The 19891-nt window shown below is 49.3% G+C and overlaps 1 protein-coding gene across 2 annotated transcripts in view; it reads left to right on the top strand.

The window, feature by feature from the left end:
• The first annotated feature begins 4431 nt into the window (after window positions 1-4431).
• CHKA (choline kinase alpha) overlaps window positions 4432-19891 on the top strand; it is a 62041-nt gene continuing 46581 nt past the window's right edge. For both annotated transcript variants that reach the window (XM_030330746.1, XM_030330745.1), the window contains exon 1: window positions 4432-4830. In XM_030330746.1, the coding sequence (XP_030186606.1) occupies window positions 4484-4830 (347 nt within the window). In that variant the 5' untranslated portion in view covers window positions 4432-4483. The remainder of the gene's footprint in view (window positions 4831-19891) is intronic.

Here is a 19891-nt window from a genome sequence, read left to right as displayed (position 1 = left end):
TTCAAGTCACCTGCTTTCCTTAAACCCTCTGGGACCTAAGCCCTGCCTGTGGCCTTCATTCACTGAGGCTGGGTGCATGGCAGGACGCCACCAAGGAAGACCACACTCGCTCTCAGTGCTCAGAGGCCTCCAGGAAGCTGCCAGGCCTGGCCAGTCTCGAGCTAGCTGGCAGAGCATCCTGGGGTGGGGTCCAACCCAGGGACTCCGTGAAGGGGCCCAGCTCTGTTATCCTGCTGGCGGGGGCTGAAACCCAATCGTGAGCATGTAGGATTTCAGCCTGTTGGCCTGTGAGTACTCACATCAATATTTTAAGGCTCAGAAATGAAGTAAGGGAGCCTGGTCCTGGGGGCAGCCTGGGAGGGGGCGGTGAGCACAGCCCAGCCGGCCCTCTAGGGAACCCCCACTGCGCCAAGCTTCTGCTGCTTCCTGGGCCAAAGGTGCTTTTGGTGCTGACAGCCAAGGCTCCCCTGTATTCAGAGGAAGTCCTGGTGGGTCCCCGGGTTCTGCCCTTCCTAGCTGCCTGCTGGAGATGGAAGTGTTAATTACACTCACTTCATTGCTAGTTCCGAAAGCTCAAAAATGCCAATGCCGCATACAGGTAAAGGACACAGCGTAGGGCCTGCTCCTATCAAGTGCTTGACAAACGGTCCCTCCATTTCCAGGGAGGCGGACTCAGAAAGCCCTTCCTTGGAACAGGCCTTGCGGTTGCGCTTGGTGGCAGGGCGGTGGCCCGTGGGACCCTGGTCTGCCTAGTGGCCCTGGGGACTCCCCTGGCCAGTCCCTCAGGCCAGAGGGACCAGTCTGCGGGAATGCCTGGGGCTGGACAGGGACCTCCCGATCTACTGTCTCCCCGAATCCCTATTGCTCCTAAGGCCGACCACCCACACCCTCTTTGTCTGCTCTCGGAATTCAGCATCAGTCAGAGCTTTTGGAAATTTTTTCTTCCTTTTTTTTTTTTTTTTTTTTTAAGATTTTATTTTGGGGGCACCTGGTGGCTCCGTTGGTTGAGCATCCGACTCTTGATTTCAGCTCAGGTTGTGAACTCACGGTTCGTGAGATCAAGCCCCACGTCGGGCTCTGGGCGGATAGCACGGAGCCTGCTTGGGGTCCTCCCTCTCCCTCGCTCTCTGCCTCTCCCCGGCTCGTGCTCTCTCTCTCAAAATAAACAAACATCAAAAAATAAATAAATAAATAAACTACAGTGTAGTGGAAACATAACTTTGATATATGGCACCGGGAAACCAAAACATTCGAGTCACTTCACTGTGATACTTGCTTTATCACGGTGGTCTGGAACCGGACTTGTCATGTCTCTGAGGCATGCCTGTGATCCCCATTTTACAGCTGCGGAAAACTGAGGCTCAGTCCCAAGTCATACAGCTACTACGTGAGGAGCCAGAACTTCATCCAGGCAGAAATATTTGACTGTCTCCAATCAGGGCCTGCTGGTCAAGATCTCTCCTGGAAGTCCCATGTGGGGAGGAGACTGACAACACACAATAAACAAACGGGGATGAGGGGAGAGGCACAGTGTGGCAGTGCGGGGGACAGTGTTGCTATTCTTTATTGGACCGGGAGCCAGGCGTAGCTGTTTCCCTCATTAACCCGTGCGGCCAAGCCTTATGACTGGTGCACTGAAGGCACTTGATAAAAATGGAAAATGAACCCTTCCTACCACCTTCAACCCGGTCACGTTTCACTTCCGTCCGATACACGGACATGTGGGCTCAACATCTTTTTTTTTTTTTTTTTTTTTTTTTTTTTTTGAGTAAACTCAATGCCCAGCGTGGGGCTTGAACCCCGAGATCGAGAGGTACACGCTGCACCAACTGAGCCAGCCAGGCGCCCCTCGGACTCAGCATCTTTGATACCCCAGTCCAGGTGCCGGACAATCATTCAGATTGTTTCTTTCCAGCCTTTTCCAATTACGGATGGTGAGGCAGTGGACGGTACGACGATGCATGGGGGCTTCATGCTTTGCATGACTGCTTGGGAGAAAGTCTTGGGAATGGGGTTGCCAGGTCAAGGGTCATGAGCAGATTTATCACTCTGGGTTTCTCCTTGTGGATCAAGATGGGTCTGGCACTTTTCTTGAGTGCCTACTGCACGCCAGACCCCGTCTTCACTATGCATCCTCACAGGTGACTCTGGAAAGCGGACTGCCTGGAAAATGCCTTCTCAACCCTCTAAAGCCTTGCTCAAGAGGCAAGGCTGGGGAGGCTTCCCCTACTTCTATGGCAGAATTAGTCTTTTTTCATTGTAAAACCTCTTATTTTAGCGTTACTCTAGGCCAAGCTTCCTCAGTCTCCCCTCTGGTAGTTTTGCCCCAGCCCTGAGGGTGGGCCCTGAGTGGCCAAACGAAGGATGAGCTAATGAGAGCTACATTCAGGACTTTAGCTTGCCTGCAGGGGAGGGAAGTTTTACATCCTCTTGGAAGTAATGCTCTTTCTTCACACAAAGGAGCGGGGACACCTGCCCTTGCCTCTCATCTTAGCCGAGGGACCTCAGCTGAAACACACAGACCCTGCAGGACTCAGTCTCCACATCTATAAACGGAAGCAATAACAGATAAAACTTTTCCAACACCTTTAATAAGGCATCGTTTTCCTCCCACAGGGAACGGCAGTCCCATAAAGGCGCCTGTGGGTTCTAATAGCTCAAACCAGCAGACGCCAGGGTTGTTTCAAACAACAGAGACCCAACCCTTACTTCTAACGCCCTTTCCTCCCCGCCAGGTTTCTGGCATTCCTGAGATTACTAGGCGGGTGCCAGGGGACAGGGGGACAAAAGGTCTGTCACCTGGGTAGGCCATGGACACGGTCCCACCCCTGCAGTGGTATTTTTAGACAAAGTCCTTGGCTACTTTATCTAAATGGCCTGACTGAAGACCTTGAATTTTCAGCTTTTCAAACATCCAATGGGACTCCCACCCTGCTTCCCTTCTAAAACGGCCAGGCTACTCCCAGGTCCTCAGTTCAGTGCGCAGGCCCACCTCTACAGCTGTCTTGTCAAAGCCCCCTTTTCATTATAATACTTTTGTTCAAAAAGTCCACTTTTCTTGGAGCAAGTTCAGCCAAGCACACACGATCTAAAAAGAGATGTTTGCTTCTGGCCGACTGTGAAATCCCACACAGAAGCCATTTTCTGTAATCCAGGCGCTTAATTTCCTAAGCAGCCTGGGAAACCTCTTGTCCCAGCTCACGTCCCGTAAAATAGGATCTGTAATTTTTATTTTTATCTGTAACCCCCTACCAGAAAGGATCGGGGCCACGGGCTCAAACAGGAGTGAGGGACAGAGGCCGGGGTGGCCAACTGGAGAAGGGGCCCTCGTCCCCCTCCGCGGGCAAAGGTGCGTTAGTCACGGTCACGCGGCTGCCTCCTGCGCGGGGGCGGGCGGGGCGCGTCCACAAAGCCAGCAGCCCCGTGGCACTCACCTTTGGCCAGTGATCCGCGTGGCTGCGGCGGCCCCGCTGCGGGATGCCGCCCCGCCTGCCCCGAGCCTTCAGTGCCCGGCGTCCTCAGCACCAAGGACAGGGAAACTGAGGCTGCGGGAGGGACCCCCCCCCCCCCCGGAGGGCGGGGTCCCTTGTTCAGCCTTGAGCCAATCGCCTCTGCCCTGTTTTCGGACCCGGGGAAAATAATTCCTCCGGCTCTGGGTTGTTCGGAGCGCGGCCGCGCCTCGCAAGGAGCCGAGCCGGCGCTGGGAAATGTTATAAAAACACACCCACGGAGCAGCAGAGAGAGGTGCCTTGCCCAAGGTCATGCAAAAAGAGAAGCCAGCCTGCAGGCACTAGCTTCCTGCCTGCACCCTGCCAGGCCCCGGCTTCAGATGTCCTGGGGTTCCCAGGGGTCCGAGCAAAGTTTCGGCTCCCAGAGCCAAGCCCGGGCTGCCCGAGGCTCAGGGGCCGGAGGCTCCCACCGGGCCCCCGCGCCGCTCTCCGGGCGCCCCCGCACCTCAATTGCTGCTCTCCAACCCGGCGACCCCCGGCTCCGGCTCGACGCCCCCGCCCCCCGCGCCGGCCCCGCCCCCCGCGCCGGCAGCGCCCGGGGCGGGGGGCGGTGCCGCAGCCAATAGGGAGGTGGCGTGGAGAGGGCGGTGGCGGCTGTGTGGCCAATCGGCGGCGGCCGGCGGCCAATCAGCGGCGGGCTCGAGGGCGGGCTGTGACGCGGGCGGCGCTCCTCGTGCGGCGGCGGTATAGGAGCGCGCGCCGCGGCCAGCGGGGCCCGCCGAGCGTCTCAGCCGCCGCCGCCGCCGCTGCCGCCGCCGTCCGCCGCTCGCTCGCTCGCTCGCTCGCTCCCTCCGCGCCGCCGCCCCGCGCCCGCCCGGCGCGCCCCCAACCGCCGCTCCCGCCCCCGGCCGGCCCGTCAGCGAGCCGGAGAGCGGCCTCCGCGCCCGGCCTCCGTGAGGGGGGCGCCCGGCCGGACCCTGAGCCTCGCTCTCTCGCGCTGCGGCCGTCCGCGCCTCCTCGGCCGCCTGCCCGGCATGAAGACCAAGTTCTGCAACGGGGGCGAGGCGGAGCCCTCGCCGCTCGGGCTGCTCCTGAGCTGCGGCGGCGGCGGCAGCGCGGCCCCGGCGCCCGGCGTGGGGCAGCAGCGCGACGCCGCCAGCGACCTCGAGCCCAAGCAGCTGGGCGGCCCGCAGCCGCCGCTCGCGCTGCCGCCGCCGCCGCCGCCGCCGCTGCCGCTGCCTCCGCCGCCGCCGCCGCCGCCGCCGGCCGACGAGCAGCCCGAGCCTCGGACGCGGCGCAGGGCCTATCTGTGGTGCAAGGAGTTCCTGCCCGGCGCCTGGCGGGGCCTTCGCGAGGACCAGTTCCACATCAGTGTCATCAGGTCGGTGGCGGCGCCCCGCCGGGGTGGGCGCGCAGGGCGGACGCGGGGGAGCCGCTGGCCGGGGCGGGGGCGGACCCCGTGGGAAACCCAAGCCCCCCCTAGACCTTCCAGAAGACCGGCTGTTGAACGGATCCCGGTTCCATGCGAAGACAGGTCTCCTCCGAGCAGAACAATACCGTTGAATCATCACAAAGTGCGTTTTGTGCAGAAGCTCATGAAACCTTGCCAGGGGAGGCCCTCCCTCTGGGGTTCAGGGCCTTGAGTGAGGAGGGACGTTGTGAGTGGCTTTAAAAGGAGACCCTTGGTAACTTCACTGCTAGTTCCTCGCGTCCACGATTTGCTCCCCGCCCCCGAAATGCACTTGTTCGTGTCCTGGGGGTAACAGCTGCTCGTTCCCCGCTAACGCTGCTCAGACATAGGGGTGTCTTCGCGGTCCGAGTTTAGGAGGTGTGGCTCCAGGAATGACGAGGAGCGAGGTGGAAAGGTCCTCCCCTTTTCTTAAGCTAAAAATATGTAGCCATATATTTGAATGACCGAAAAAATGTCCGCGTGTGTTTATTCAGACGGAAGAGGAAAAGGGGCTGCCTTGATTTTTGGGGCCACTCTGGTCCCAGGAGATGACCGTTTAACATTTAGCGTGGGCCTATTTAGACCTTTATTTAGACCTTTATTTATTTGTTTGTTTGTTTGTTTGTTTGTTTTCGAGAGAGTGCAAGTGGGGGAGGGATAGAGAGAGGGGGGCAGGGGGTCCGAAGCGGCTCTGCACCCGACAGCAGTGAGCTGGACGCGGGGCTCGAACTCACGAACCTCGGGACGGTGCCCTGAGCCACCCAGGCGCCCCTAGACCTTTAAAAGTGCGTTTCTTTCTCCGCCCGTTTTCTTTTAGCTGGTTGACTAGGCTGAGTGTAGTATCTGGAAACTGGCCGGCTGCCACTGATAATCCCCAACTCCAATTTTAGTCATTTGATTCCTTTTCTGTGCCCAGTCTTGCAGCAGAGCTTCACTTCCTTGTTGTGCCTCCGGCCCCTCTCACGGATTTGCTTACGAGCAGTAGGAGCCAAAGGTGGGAATCGAAGGAGTTTGCCCAGTGAAAGGCTTTTTATGTTTTCATTTTACTTACTAAAAAATTTTTTTAATGTTTACTTATTTTTGAGGGAGACAGACAGAGTGTGAGCAGGGAGGTGCAGAGAGAGAGGGAGACACAGAATCTGAAGCGGGACCCAGGCTCCCAGCTGTCAGCACAGAGCCCCACGCGGGGCTCAAACTCACCAACCGTGAGATCGTGACCTGAGCCGAAGTCGGACGCTTAACCGACCGAGCCACCCAGGCGCCCCTACAATGACAGTTTTAAGCAAAACACAACAGCTTAACTGACCAGTGACACTCCCCTGAAAGGGCCCACAAGGGAATGTCTTAAGGCTGGATCCCGGGTGTCCGAACGTCCTCACAGGCAACAGGCAAGAGCACTGGGGCAGGAGTGGGGTGCCAGAGACCCAGTCTCTCAGACTCTGACATCAGCGAATAGCCACTGCCCTCCAGCCCCTCTAGGTTTCTCATTTATACAGACTGATGATTACATGGCCTGGGATGATCTCTATCACCCTTTTCTTTGAGAATTTTCAGGCCTACCTGAATGTGATAGTTTTGGAGACACTTTCATTAAAAAAATGAATAGGGGCACCTGGGCAGCTCAGTCGGTTAAGCGGCCGACGTTGGCTCAGGTCATGATCTCGTGGTTTGTGAGTTTGAGCCCCGTGTTGGGCTCTGTGCTGACAGCTCAGAGCCTGGAGCCTACTTCCGATTCTGTGTCCCCTCTCTCTCTGCTCATGTTCTCTCTCTCTCTTTCAAAAATAAATAAACATTAAAAAAAATTAGTAACTGTTACTGTAAGAGCATTGAAGATGTTTTCTTTTCTCCAGGAATTGGTACTCGCAGAAGTAGTCTTGGAAGCTCTCCTTTCTGTTTAGAGGACCTTTTAAAACTATGGTATACATTGCCTCTTAGTCCTGTTTTTTGCAATAGAATGTAATTATGGAACGGGTTTAATGAGAAAAGAGGTGATTTAGCACATGGGAAGTGGGTGATGCCTAGCTTTAAAAAGGGGCAAAAGAGGTGGGCGCCTGGGTGGTTCAGTTTGTTACACATCTGACTTTGGCTCAGGTCGTGAGCTCTTGGTTCTTGAACTTGAGCCCCGTTTCGGGTGAGCTCTGCTTCTCTCTCTCTTTCCCTCCCTCCCTCCCTCTCCCTCCCTCTCCCTTCCCCCTGCCCCCTCCTCCTCTCTCCCCCTCTCTCCCCCCCTCCCCCCTCTCTCCCCCCTCCCCCACTCTCTCCCTCCTCCCCCTGCTCCTTGTGTGATTCTGTCTCTCTGTCCCTCGCTCACTTGTGCCCTCTCTCTCTCTTTCTCTCAAAATAAGGTGGGGGGCAAAAGAGGCAGTTCAGAGCAAGGAAAGGGATTCCTCTGGGTCGAAATCCAGTGGCCCTCCACAGGCAGGTGGCACTTCCTGTGTCTCTGGCTATCGTGTTATTGACACTTCACAATCTTTCAGCTTTTTACTGAGTGCTGGTCTATCCGCAGGGGTTTATCAGACCTCACCACCTCAACTCTGTCTAGTCTGTCCCACGTTTAACCCTTTTGCTCCTTCCCACCCTGGAATATGCTTTTGCTGCTTTCTCTCTTGGAGTTGTAACAGCAGCTGGCCGGAGCTGCAGGACCACTGCCACCTTTGCACTCCCCCAGAGGCCCCTCCTCCGCCTGCAGTGACAGCTGAGACCTGGTGAGCCGCTTTTGCCTTTTGCGTTCACACCTGCTGTCTCCTCTGTTTGCTGTTTCTGAAGCCAGGAGTCCAGGCCTGCGCCCTTGCTTAGACCCTGTACCAGGAGGCACCTGTGGATGTCCTTGCACTTTGGGTCCCCCCCACCCCCATCCATTCTATATCTTGTTGCCCGGTATTTCTCAAATATCGTTATTCTTGTTTAAAAAAATTAAAAAAGTTTTTTTTAATGTTTATTTATTATTTTTGAGAGAGACAGAGCACAAGTGGGGAGGGGCAGAGAGAGAGGGAGACACAGAATCGGAAGCAGGCTCCAGGCTCCGAGCTGTCAGCACAGAGCCCGACACGGGGCTCGAACCCACGAACTGTGAGGTCATGACCTGAGCCAGAGTCAGAGGCTCAACTGATTGAGCCACCCAGGCGCCCCTGTTCCTTTAGCTTTAAAAGTTTACTGTGGCTTCCTGTAGCTGGAGATTAAAATCCAAACTTGTTGGCGTGCTTTCAGCTTGGGCCCCAGCCTCCCTTTTTAGAGTGGTTCTTTCTTGTTGTTGTTGCTATTGTTTAAAAATCGCTCTCCCCCCTTGCCAGCAACAAGGAACAGGGAGCTAGTTACACTGGACCCTGCGTTTCCTGAATGAGCTTTGTGTTTTCAGTCTCCAGGCCTTTCTTTGCGCCTCTGCTCTGCTTGGCAGCCTGGTGTCTGCTTCTAAACTTCCTCCTTCGAGGCCTGGCTTAGGGAGAAACAGAATTAATTTCTTCCCTGTTTGTTTGTCCTCCATAGCACTTCATATACATACACACCTTCACGGCAACAGCACTTACCACATCTGTGTGTTTATTCTTTGACTCCCATGTTAGATTGAATTAATTCCTAGAGGGCATTTCCTGTTCATCCTCGTGTCTCTAGCAGTGGAATAGTGCCTGACTCGTGGTAGGCACTGGATTTTAGCTTAAATTGGCCTCTTCACTATCCTTTTAATGTGATTGATGGCAGGGGTCTCTGTAATCAGACTGTTGTTTGCCTGAGTCCTTTAGCAGTGGTATAGGGAAAGATAAGAATTACCATAACATAGGGGTGCCTGGGTGGCTCAGGCGGTTAAGCGTCTGACTTCAGCTCAGGTCATGATCCCACGGATCGTGGGTTCGAGCCCCAAGTTGGGCTCAGTGCTGACAGCTCAGACCCTGGATCCTGCTTCAGATTCTGTGTCTTGCTCTCTGCACCTCCCTGCTCGCACTCTGTCTCTCTCCCTTTCAAAGATAAATAAACGTTTAAAAAAATTACTATAACATAGAAATTGTCATTAATAAACTGACCACTCAAAAATTTTGTCCATGCCCAACTGTCACAGCTGAACACTAACTTTTGTCCAGGCCCATCAAATCAAGTGTTTGTTATTATCACTCTCGTTGCTGATTGATAAAAGTCACAGTCAGTTGTGAAATGAAATTGCAGATCTCTGCAAGATTTCCTGAAGTTTGCTGGAAGAAACGCTTGAGAGCTGTTAAAGTTTCACACATACCTGTTGACACAATATATCCCACAGACCCACTAACAGTTGAAAATTGATGGGGAGGATGATACCGTGAGCCCGTCACAATAGAATCGTTTAAACATCAAAAAACAGAGAGAAGCCCTTGAAAAGACTGGCCAAGTCCGTAGATGTATTTGCAGAATGATGCAATAAAAGTCAAACAGGGAGTGAATTATGGTTTATGGTGTCATCATTAACTTTTTGGTAAAATTATGCCAAAATTCCCTACCTAATTTCCTTTTTATGTGCACGGTTGCATTATAACTTATGTTATAAATAACTTTTAGTTTCATTTTCCAAGATGTTTCATTTACATTTTGTTTTTACTGTTTACTGTGAAAATTTGGTCCCTTAAGGGGTCTTACTTTTTTAAAAAATTAATAAACTTGGAGCATAGGACTGGCTTAGTGGAGCATGTGACTCTTGATCTTGGGGTCGTGAGTTCGAACCCCACATTGGGCACAGAGCTTACTTAGAAAAAATAAACTTAATTTTTTTTAGAACAGTTTGAGTTCACAGCCAAACTGAGCAGAAAGTACAGAGAGTTCCTGTATACCCCAGTCCCCCACCCCACCAAAACCTCCATCACTGTTGACATCGCCCCCCGCCCCCCACACCAGAGTGGTACATTTGTTAAAATCCATGAACCTACATCAACACGTCACCGTCACTCAAAGTCCATGATTTACTTTACGCTAAGGTTCACTTCCAGTGTTGTGCATTCTGTGGGTTTGGAGAAATGTATGATGACGCATTTCCACCATTGTAGCAACCTGCAGAGTAGCGTCTGTGCCCTGAAAGTCCTCTGTCCTCTGCCTGTTTATTTACCCCTCTCTCCTCCCAGCCCCTTTTCTCAGATGTCGTATGATGGGAAGCACGAAGCATGTAGCCTTTTCGATTGGCTTCTTTCACTTAACAGCCTGCATTTAGAAGTCTCCTTCGTGGCTTGATAGTGTGTGTCGTTTCAGTACTGAACACTGTTTCATCCGGATGGACTACGGTCTGTCCGTTTACCTACTGCGGGACACCTTGGTTGCCTCTAAGTTTCAGCAGTTAGGAAGAAAGCTGCTGTAAATATCCGTGTGCAGCTTTCTGTGCGGACATAAGCTTTCTCCTCTTTTGAGTAAATATGAAGGGGTGCGGTTGCTAGCTCGAGGGGTAAGAGCATGTTTCGTTTTGTTAAGATACTGCTGGTCTGGGGCGCCTGGGTGGCTCAGTCGGTTAAGCGTCTGGCTTCAGCTCAGGTCACAGTCTCACGGTCCGTGAGTTTGAGCCCCTGCGTCGGGCTCTGTGCCGACAGCTCAGAGCCTGGGGGCCTGTTTCGGATTCTGTGTCTCCCCCTCTCTCTGCCCTTCCCTGTTCATGCTCTGTCTCTCTCTGTCTCAAAAACAAATAAAAACATTAAAAAAAAAAAAAAAAAGATACTGCTGGTCTGGGGCGCCTGGGTGGCTCAGTCGGTTAAGCAGCCGACTTCGGCTCGGGTCACGATCTCGCGGTCCGCGAGTTCGAGCCCCTGCGTCGGGCTCTGTGCCGACAGCTCAGAGCCTGGGGGCCTGTTTCGGATTCTGTGTCTCCCCCTCTCTCTGCCCTTCCCTGTTCATGCTCTGTCTCTCTCTGTCTCAAAAACAAATAAAAACATTAAAAAAAAAAAAAAAAGATACTGCTGGTCTGGGGCGCCTGGGTGGCTCAGTCGGTTAAGCAGCCGACTTCGGCTCGGGTCACGATCTCGCGGTCCGCGAGTTCGAGCCCCTGCGTCGGGCTCTGTGCCGACAGCTCAGAGCCTGGGGGCCTGTTTCGGATTCTGTGTCTCCCCCTCTCTCTGCCCTTCCCTGTTCATGCTCTGTCTCTCTCTGTCTCAAAAACAAATAAAAACATTAAAAAAAAAAAAAAAAAGATACTGCTGGTCTGTCCTCCAGGGCTGCTGCTCTGTCGTGTCCCGGCAGCTGTGAGCGAGAGCTCCTGTCGCTCCGCACCCTTGCCCGCATTCGGGGTCAGTGGTCTAGACTTGGGCCACTCTAATAGGTGTGGGCTGGTGTCTTGTGGTTTTAATTTGCAATTCCCTGAGGACATGTGATGTATATGCTTTCTTGTCCTCTGCCTGTCTTCTTTGGTGAGGCGTGCGTTTAGGGTTTTTGCCCATTTTTTAGGTTGAGCTGTTTGTTTCCTTATTATCGTGATCAAAGGGTTCTTTGTATCTTTTGGCCGATAGTCATTTACGCAGTGTGTCTCTTGCAGGTATTTTCTTCCAGTTTGTGGTTGTCGTCTTATTTTCTTGAATGACGTCTTTTGCGGAGAAGTTTTAAATTTTAATGAAGTCCAGCTTATCAATTATTTCTTTCCTGGATCATGCCTTTGGTGTGGTATCTAAGATGTAATCACCGTAACAGGGTTGTTTAGGTGATTTCCTGTTATAGTCTGGTTTGTTGTTTTGCATTTTACGTTTGTATCTAGGATCCATTTTGTGTTGCCTTTGGGGAAGGATGTAAGGTCTGTGTCTAGATTTCATTTTTTAAATGTGAATGTCTAGTCATTCCAGCACCATTTGTTAAGACTGTCCTTTCCCTACTAAATTGCCTTTGCTCTTTGTCAAGATCAGTGGACTGTATTTATGTGGATCTATTTCTGGGCTGTGCAATCTGTTCCATCGATCTGTTTATCCATCGTTTTGCCAACACCACACCGTCCTGATTATGCAGCTTTGTAGTAAGTCTTGAAGTCAGGTAGTGTCAGTCCTCTGACTTTGTTCTTCTCCTTTAATACCAGATTGGCTACTCTGGGTGTTTCGCCCCTCCACGTAAACTCCAGAGTCAGTTTGCCAACATTGGGATTTGGATTGGGATTCGTTGGATCTACACAAGTAGGGAAGAATTGACATCTTGGCAGTATCGAGTCTTCCTATCCATGGGCATGGGATATTTCTTCATTTTATTTAGTTCTTTGATATTTTTCATTAGAGGTTTGTATTTTTCTTCTTCTAGATCTTGTTCGTATTTTGTTACATTTATACTTCAGTGTTTCATTTTTTGGTTGCTGATGTATGTGAGAATAGGTTTTTGATTTTAATTTGTACTTGTTCATTGCTAGTATAGGGGACAGTGATTGACTTTTATGTTAACGTTGTATCCTGCAACCTTGCTATAATTCTTATTAGTTCCAGGATTTTTTTTTTTTTTTTTTTTTTTTCAGTCTAGCCTCTTAGCTTGTCCAGCTCTGATACCGATGCCCATGTTCTCCTTCTGGGTTTTTCCCTGCAGTGGAACCCTGGCAGCCAGCCTAGCCCCCTCCACTATCTCACCATCCTCTATCAGCTGGCGGAGAATCTTGTCCTGCCCTTGGACAGCCCTTGTCTTTAGCTTTTCAGGGGTCTGTTTTGTATCCACAACGAGGTTGTACTGTACATGTCTTTCATAAGTTCTGTATGTGTGTAAGCAAGCTCTGTACCCAACCTGGGGCTTACACTCACAACCCCCGAGGTCAAGAGTTGTATGTTCTACTGACTGAGCCAGCCAGGCGCCACTCCTTGTCATTCATAACATATTTACACATCTCACTGTGGCCGGTGCTTTTTCTGTTCAGTGTCCCAGTGACCCAGGGGCTGATGATGAAACAGTAAGACAATAAGGCCTGGGAGGTCCATGTGAGCTAGGAGTGATGTGGGAGCCCTTTGTGGAGAAAGTGGCAGCACCCCTGAACTCTGAAAGGTGCAAGAACCTCTCTGGTGAGAAGAGCAGGAAGAAGCATGCTACCTTCCAAGGATGCTAAGAATAGTGGCTTGAGGGGCGCCTGGGTGGCTCAGTTGGTTGAGCATCCGACTTCGGCTCAGGTCATGATCTCACAGTCTGTGAGTTCGAGCCCACATCAGGCTCTGTGCTGACAGCTCAGAGCCTGGAGCCAGTTTCAGATTCTGTGTCTCCCTCTCTCTCTGAACCTCCCTTGTTCATGCTCTCTGTCTCAAAAATCAATAAAGGTTAAAAAAAAAAAAAAAAGAATACTGGCTTGAAATGGGTATTTTAGGGGGGGCGCCTGGGTGGCTCAGTCAGTTAAGCATCTGACTCTTGGTTTCGGCTCAGTTCACGATCTCACGGTTCGTGGGTTCGAGCCCCACGTCGGGCTCTGCACTGACAGTGCGGTGCCCGCTTGGGATTCAGTCGCTCTCCCTTTCTCTCTGCCCCTCCTCTGTCCGCTGTCTTTCTCACAATAAGTAAGTAAACTTAAAAAAAAAAATCGGTGTTTTAGGAACCCTTTCTGTGGGACATGTGGATTACCACGATTGGGTGGTGGTTGTGGTGGTGGCACTAAGGGGATGTAGTGGGTGGAGAGCAGGGATACCGCTAACCATCTTACAGTACAAAGGACAACCCCTCCTCTTCCTCCAGCAGAGGATTCTCAGACCCCAAGTGTCAACATTGCCAAGATTGAACAGCCCTTGGAATTTCCTCTTTCGTCCGTTTGGCCCACTCTTAACACATGCACCTTTGCTTTACCGTTGCTCCTGGTGAGCAGCTGGCATTACCTGATCATCACAAAAACCCCTATCAGATGCTCCTGCATTATTGTATGGTGAGAAGACAGGCTTAAAAGGCATCGAGTAACTTGCCCAAGGCCACACAGCTGTCTGGGAGCCAGCAGCTCACCAAGGTCAAAGGCTGTTCTCTTAACTCTGCCTCCAGGCTCGGGGTTAAGGCGTCTGTTCCTGATTACCACACACTGATGCTGGCATTTCACTCTAGTTTTGTTTTTTTTTTCCCCTCCACCTGAGCTATGATTATTTCAAGTTGAGTTTTAGATGGTCAGAAGAAGTTTTGCAAAAATCCACCCCCCCCCCTTTTTTTTCCTTATTCCGTTTGTGCTCCAAATTCATTGGCTGTTTTGGTATTTCACTGTCTTCTATTTTCTGTGTATCCAGTCCTTTGTTCTTGCCAGTCCTTTCTCTGTGGAGATAGTGGTTGTGTTTGAATTCCACCCCCCCTTACCCCCCCGGTCATTTGACTTTGAGAAAAAGTGAAACCTTTTGTTTCCAGGCGGCGAGCCCCAGGGAGACTGAGTCCGCGTGCTGGACTTGACACCCAGTTACTTGTGGAGAATTTGCAGACATTTCAGGAGCTTTTTTGCTTTTTAGCAAAATACGGTTGGTTAGGTGCGGATCAGATAACTCCCCATCTTAGTTTAGCAGGTGAAAATCTTTTGTTCAAGATTTCTCTGGAGCAGGCAGGTTCTTGGGTTGATCATTCCCTGAACATTGAGCTGATACACCTGAATATGAATCCTTTTCCAAACAATTAAAGATATACAGATGTTTTTGATGGATGAATGGATTAGCAAAATGTCCCATTTACGTACAATGGAATATTTGTTAACCTTAAAGAGAGTCTTTTTTTTTTAATTTGAGAGAAAGCGCGCACTCGAGCCGGGGAGAAGGGCAGAGGGAGAGAGAGAAGCTTAAGCAGGCTCCATACTCTGTTTGATCCCATGACCCTGGGATCATGACCTGAGCCTAAATGAAGAGTTGGACACTCAACCAACCGAGCCACCCAGGCGCCCCTAAAAGAAGGAGGTTCTGACACATGCTACCACAGGGATTAACCTTGAGGACATGCTAAGTGAAATGCTTGCCAGTCACAAAAAAGACCTGTATTGTACGATCCGACTTCTGTGAGACCTCTAGCGTAGTCATATTCATACACACAGAGTAGATGGTGGCTGGGGGTGGGGGCGGGGGCGGGGGTGGGGTGGGGGGAGAATGGAGCGCTAGTGCCCAATGGCTCAGTTTCAGTTTTGCAAGATAAAAAGAGTTGTGGAGACAAATGGTGGTGGTGTTTGCAAAAACAGTGTGAATACACTTAATGCCACTGAACTGGTGCACTTAAAAACGGTTAAGGTGGTAAATTGATATGTGTATTTTATCACAATTTAAAGATTGGAAAAAAATAGGGGTGCCTGGCTGGCTCTTGACTTCAGGGTTGTCGGGCGAACGTGATAACCACTACACTACGGAAACCCTTGACTTCAGGGTTGTAAATTCAAGCCCTGCGTTGAGTGTAGGGATTACTAAAAAAAAAATGAAGAAGAAAAAAGGGGCGCCTGGGTGGCTCAGTAAGGTGAAGCACCCAAATCTTGATCTCAGCCCAAGTCTTGATCTCACGGGTATGAGTTCCAGCCCCGTGTTGGTCTCCATGCTGAGCTTAGAGCCTACTGAAAAAATAAAAATAAAAAATAAAAACTTAAAAAAATGGCTGTTGAAAAATTGGAAAAAAAAGGTATGTAGATGTTTGACATTAGAAATGTCATATTTCAAGACTTTGGGCACTCCACTAAGTTGTATCACTATAGCATGGAATTTTCCTGCTTAGACTGCTGTGGAATAAAATAGGAATTAAGTGACCTCTTTGAGACCTGCTAAGTCTACAAATAAAGGATGCGAGCCAGTTTTAAAGCTGTTTAAAAATGTGTTCCTAAAATAAAAGCTGTATTACACAATAAACCCTATCTAGCGAAGTGATTATACTCCAAAATTTTAGAAAAATACACTCTGTAGCATAAAGAGTTGAAAACATTGAAGCCACTCCTAGATGCAAATGCAGAGACTAGCTCAGAAGCTCTCTCTTACATGTTTGCCTTATAACTTGTAGTTAAAATTTGTTCTTCAGCAAAATCTCCCGACTACTTCTTTTAAAAAAATTTTTTTTTAAATTTTTATTCATTTTTGAGACAAAGAGCATGAGTAGGGGAGGGGCAGAGAAAGGGGGGGAGACAGAACCTGAAGCAGGCTCCAGGCTCTGAGCTGTCAGCACAGAGCCTGACGCGGGACTCAAACTCACAGACTGTGAGATCCTGACCTGAGCTGAAGTCGGACACACAACCGACTGAGCCACCCAGGCGCCCCTCCCCAGCTACTTCTTAACCCACAAACTGGTACTTGAATCTCGGGATGTGACATTCGCCAAGTGCCCAAATCTGTACTGTGTATGCCAGCTTCCTGATGCTGATGTGTTAAAGTGGGTCACATGATGCAGCCCAAATAAATCACATCTACTGGACTGTTAAGCTTTTTCCCTGGGGCTGAGAAAGTTTTGATGATCTCATTGACTCCAGTCTGTCTTCCTTTTATTTATTTTTATTAACAGTTTTGTTTATGATTTCTTCTTTTTTTTTTTAGATGTTTATTTATTTTGAAAAAGAGAAAGAGTGAGCGAGCAGGAGCAGGGAAAGGGCAGAGAGAGAGAGAGAGAGAGAGAGAGAGAGAGAGAGGGAGAGAGGGTCCCAAGCAGTCTCCGCATTGTTAGTGCAGAGCCCAACATGGGGCTTGAACCCATGAACTGAGAGATCATGACCTGAGCCACACCAAAAATTGGTGAGCCACCAACTGAGCCACCCAGGGGCCCCTTCCTCCTCCTCCTTCTTCTTCCTCCTCCTCCTCCTCCTCCTCCTCCTCCTCCTCTTCTTTCTCTTCTTCCCCTCCTCCCCCCTCCCTCCTCCTCCTCCATTTTATTAAGTAATTTCTACACCCAGTGTGGGGCTCGAACTCACAATTGTGACATCAAGAGTCATATGCAGACACCCCTTGACTTCCTTTGACATGTAGAGTGTATTTAACACGCTATGTGAACTTTACAGAGCAACCAAAATTGAATAACAGTTTTCGTGGCCAACACCTGATGGTAGCATTCGATGTTTTTGGCAAGGTGGGTGGAAAGTCTGGACACATTTGCGAAGTGGCCTTTGTTTCCTCTGTTTGTGCTGTGGAACCAAGATGACAGCTCGCTCCTGTGACTTTACGCCTGGAGAGGGGGTGAGGAGTTTACGGGCAGCACTGTCCTGTCCCACGTGACGGTCCGGACAGTAGAAAGCAGACGGGTAACTTTCCAGCTGTGGCAGCAGTAGCCGCCTTCCTTTGCTTCCTCTCCTTATGGTTGGGTCACTTCAAGCGACTTGTTCCCTGTGTTTCAAAGGGGAGCACTTCGGCCACCGCTGGCCTCCCAGGTGAAAAACAGCTGTGCCCCAAATGGTGACATCAGTGGCCTTGTCTCATTTACCTCGTAGTGGAGAAGTGTCCATTTTCTCTCCCCTTCCCTGACGATTTACACTTTGCCAGTATATTACGTCTGGGAATTAATTGTGCTTTATGGCTACATGTTAGAGTAGCCTGTTTGAATGGTGAGGGCCTAGTAGCAAATTAAGAGGAACTTGATTTATTTTGTGCACTGCCGGGTTTTGGGGTTTTGCGGACTTGCCCCAGGGTGTAGGTAACATATAAATTTCCCTGAGCTGCTTTACTGTCTAGCAGCCTAGACTTCTGTTGGAAAGGGGTGTGCTACCAGCTCTGGAACAATGGAGCTGATGTAGAGAAAGACAAGTTGGGGGAGAAAAATATCTAGTTCTCTGAAGTTGAGGGTTGGAAAATTAATCAAGAAGCAAATGAGCTCTTATTATAGATAATGGGTAAAAAAACATTTAGGCTGTGTTAAAGGCCATCAGGAAATGCAGGGCTGAAAAGGAGGCCTGGGCATAACAATCCTGAAAAGCACCCAGAATATTATCTGTTAATGTGACTTGAGGCACGAAGTTTGCAGTAAAAGCTCAATGAGCTGGGGCCCAATTTACTGAAAATTTTCCTTGTTCTTTTTTTTTTTTTTTTAAACTACTCTCTTGTCCATAAAATCAAGTAAAGGGTTAGATTTGTGCTTATCAAACTAGAATACCTATGTTAGTACTCCGGCCACCGTGTAATCTTATAAATCTCCCCAGAAAGCTAATTGTATTAACAGATTCAGAGAGTAGTTTGCATTGACCAGCTGTGTTTGTTAAAACAGAAAAATGGTATATTATGGAGCAGAAGAGAAAATGCTGCCTGGATATGTATATAAAAGTTTGCACTTAGGAGAAAGCAAACGTGTTTCTTACCTGGCATTCGAAACACTTTGATGGGAGAGTTTGAGAAGTTATGGTTTAAATGGTATCTCTGGGTTCTTCTGCTTTAATACTCTTTTCTTTTACGAGAAAGTTTTGTTTTTTATTGAAGTATAATTAACATACAGGGTTATATTAGTTTCAGGTGTACAACATAAGATTCAACAATTGTGCACATTATTCAGTGCTCACCATGATAGGTGTGGTCTCCATCTGTCACTAAAAAAATGTTATTATATTATTGACTCTGTATCCTCTGCTATACTTTTCATTTCGGTGACTTGTTTATCTTATTCTTTTAAAAGAAAATGTAAAAGTAAGAAGATGCAAGATTATCTAAGAGTTAAAAACATTCCCTGTGGTGCTTTGGAAGCCACTCAGGTCTGAGTTCCCTTGTTGTTCTTGCCTCTCTAGTTCTGCAGTGATATTTCATGTTTAGATCAGCAAGGGGCTCAGATCATTAATAGCTACATCATATTTACAAGTTATATTTAAGGCAGGAATGGAGGGAGATATGAAGGAATTTTAGATTTTCAACAAGAATGTTCCGTTAACCTGTAATTGTCTTATGGTTAGGATGATACTTCTTCGTACCTACTTGATGATTAACCAGGAAATTCAATCAAGTGGGCTAGCTCCCTCCCTGAGCATTCCTTTTCTTTGTGAAGTGATTACAGAAGACAGTGGGAAAGAACAAGGGTTATTTTTGTTCATGTTGTTAAAAAAAAATTTTTTTTTGAGTAGGTAATCTGCGTACTGGTTTTCAAATTCAGACGTGAAGGGGTGTGCCGTAATTCTTTCTGTCACCTCTGGCCCCAGTGCTCCTCTCTAGAGGCAAGCAACGTTCTTAGGTTCTTAAACATTCTTCCAGAGAGATGCTTCGCCTGTGTTAGTATATTTGGGTGTACTCATTCTTTCAACAAATATTGAGAGCTGCTCTGGGCCAGGCAGTGTGCAGGGGGCTACGAATATGTAGCCTCCTCCTCTTCTTTAAAACTTACAATAAAAAAAAAATGTGAACTTACAATAGATCACCTTTTTTTGTGTGCTGAGAGCAGCACTATATCTCAGAGATTGTTTTATATTGGTATTTATTGAGCTGTCTTATTCTTTTAAGTAGGGACATGATGTTGTATTTTAACTTAAATATTATTCTGATATTTTCATGATAGTTCAAATACCAGAGCTTCTGTTTTCTAAGGTAATCACTCTAATAAAAAGATTGCATGTATTAAGTGCCTACCATTGCCAGATACTATATTGATCACATTCATCTCAGTTAATCTGGGTAGTGGTCCTAGGAGAGAGGTGTTCTTAGCCCCGGGGTCCCAGAGAGGTCGAGTAGTTTGCTGGAAGTTAAAGTGTTAATTAATAGTGCTAATAATCAGCCTCCTGTCTGATCTTCTAGTCTCCTTCCCATTGCAATTCCCACACAGTGTGATGGTTCTTTCTAATAATCACTCAGATATACACTTCAGTTTTGGCAGGAGGTTATGTTCTCCTGTCCCTGTTATCGCCCAGATTTTTTGTGATCAGTGGCTCCGTATGACAGCACCCATTGCTTGTCAGGTATGTGCGCAAGTATCCAAGGACTCCGGAGGACCGTGAGTGTGTTGCTCAGTCCTGTGTTTGAGATCGGTAATAACCAAAAGATATTGCCACCCTCACATCCAATCAGATACGCCGGAGCGTTAGACACCTGTGCAGGCATACATCCTCTTACAGTCCAGGACCAGGTGACATTTGTGTACATTGAGAGCAGGGGCATGTGGGGAAGCCCAAGAATCTTGCAGGTGTCTCTGACCCTTTTCAGGGACCCCACGTCACTAATGAAAACTGCAGACAGATCTG

This window comes from Lynx canadensis, chromosome D1, assembly GCF_007474595.2.
Source record: "Lynx canadensis isolate LIC74 chromosome D1, mLynCan4.pri.v2, whole genome shotgun sequence".
Taxonomy (NCBI): Eukaryota; Metazoa; Chordata; class Mammalia; order Carnivora; family Felidae; genus Lynx; species Lynx canadensis.
Note: the sequence above shows the minus strand (reverse complement) of the source record. Positions and strands in the feature narration are given on the sequence as shown.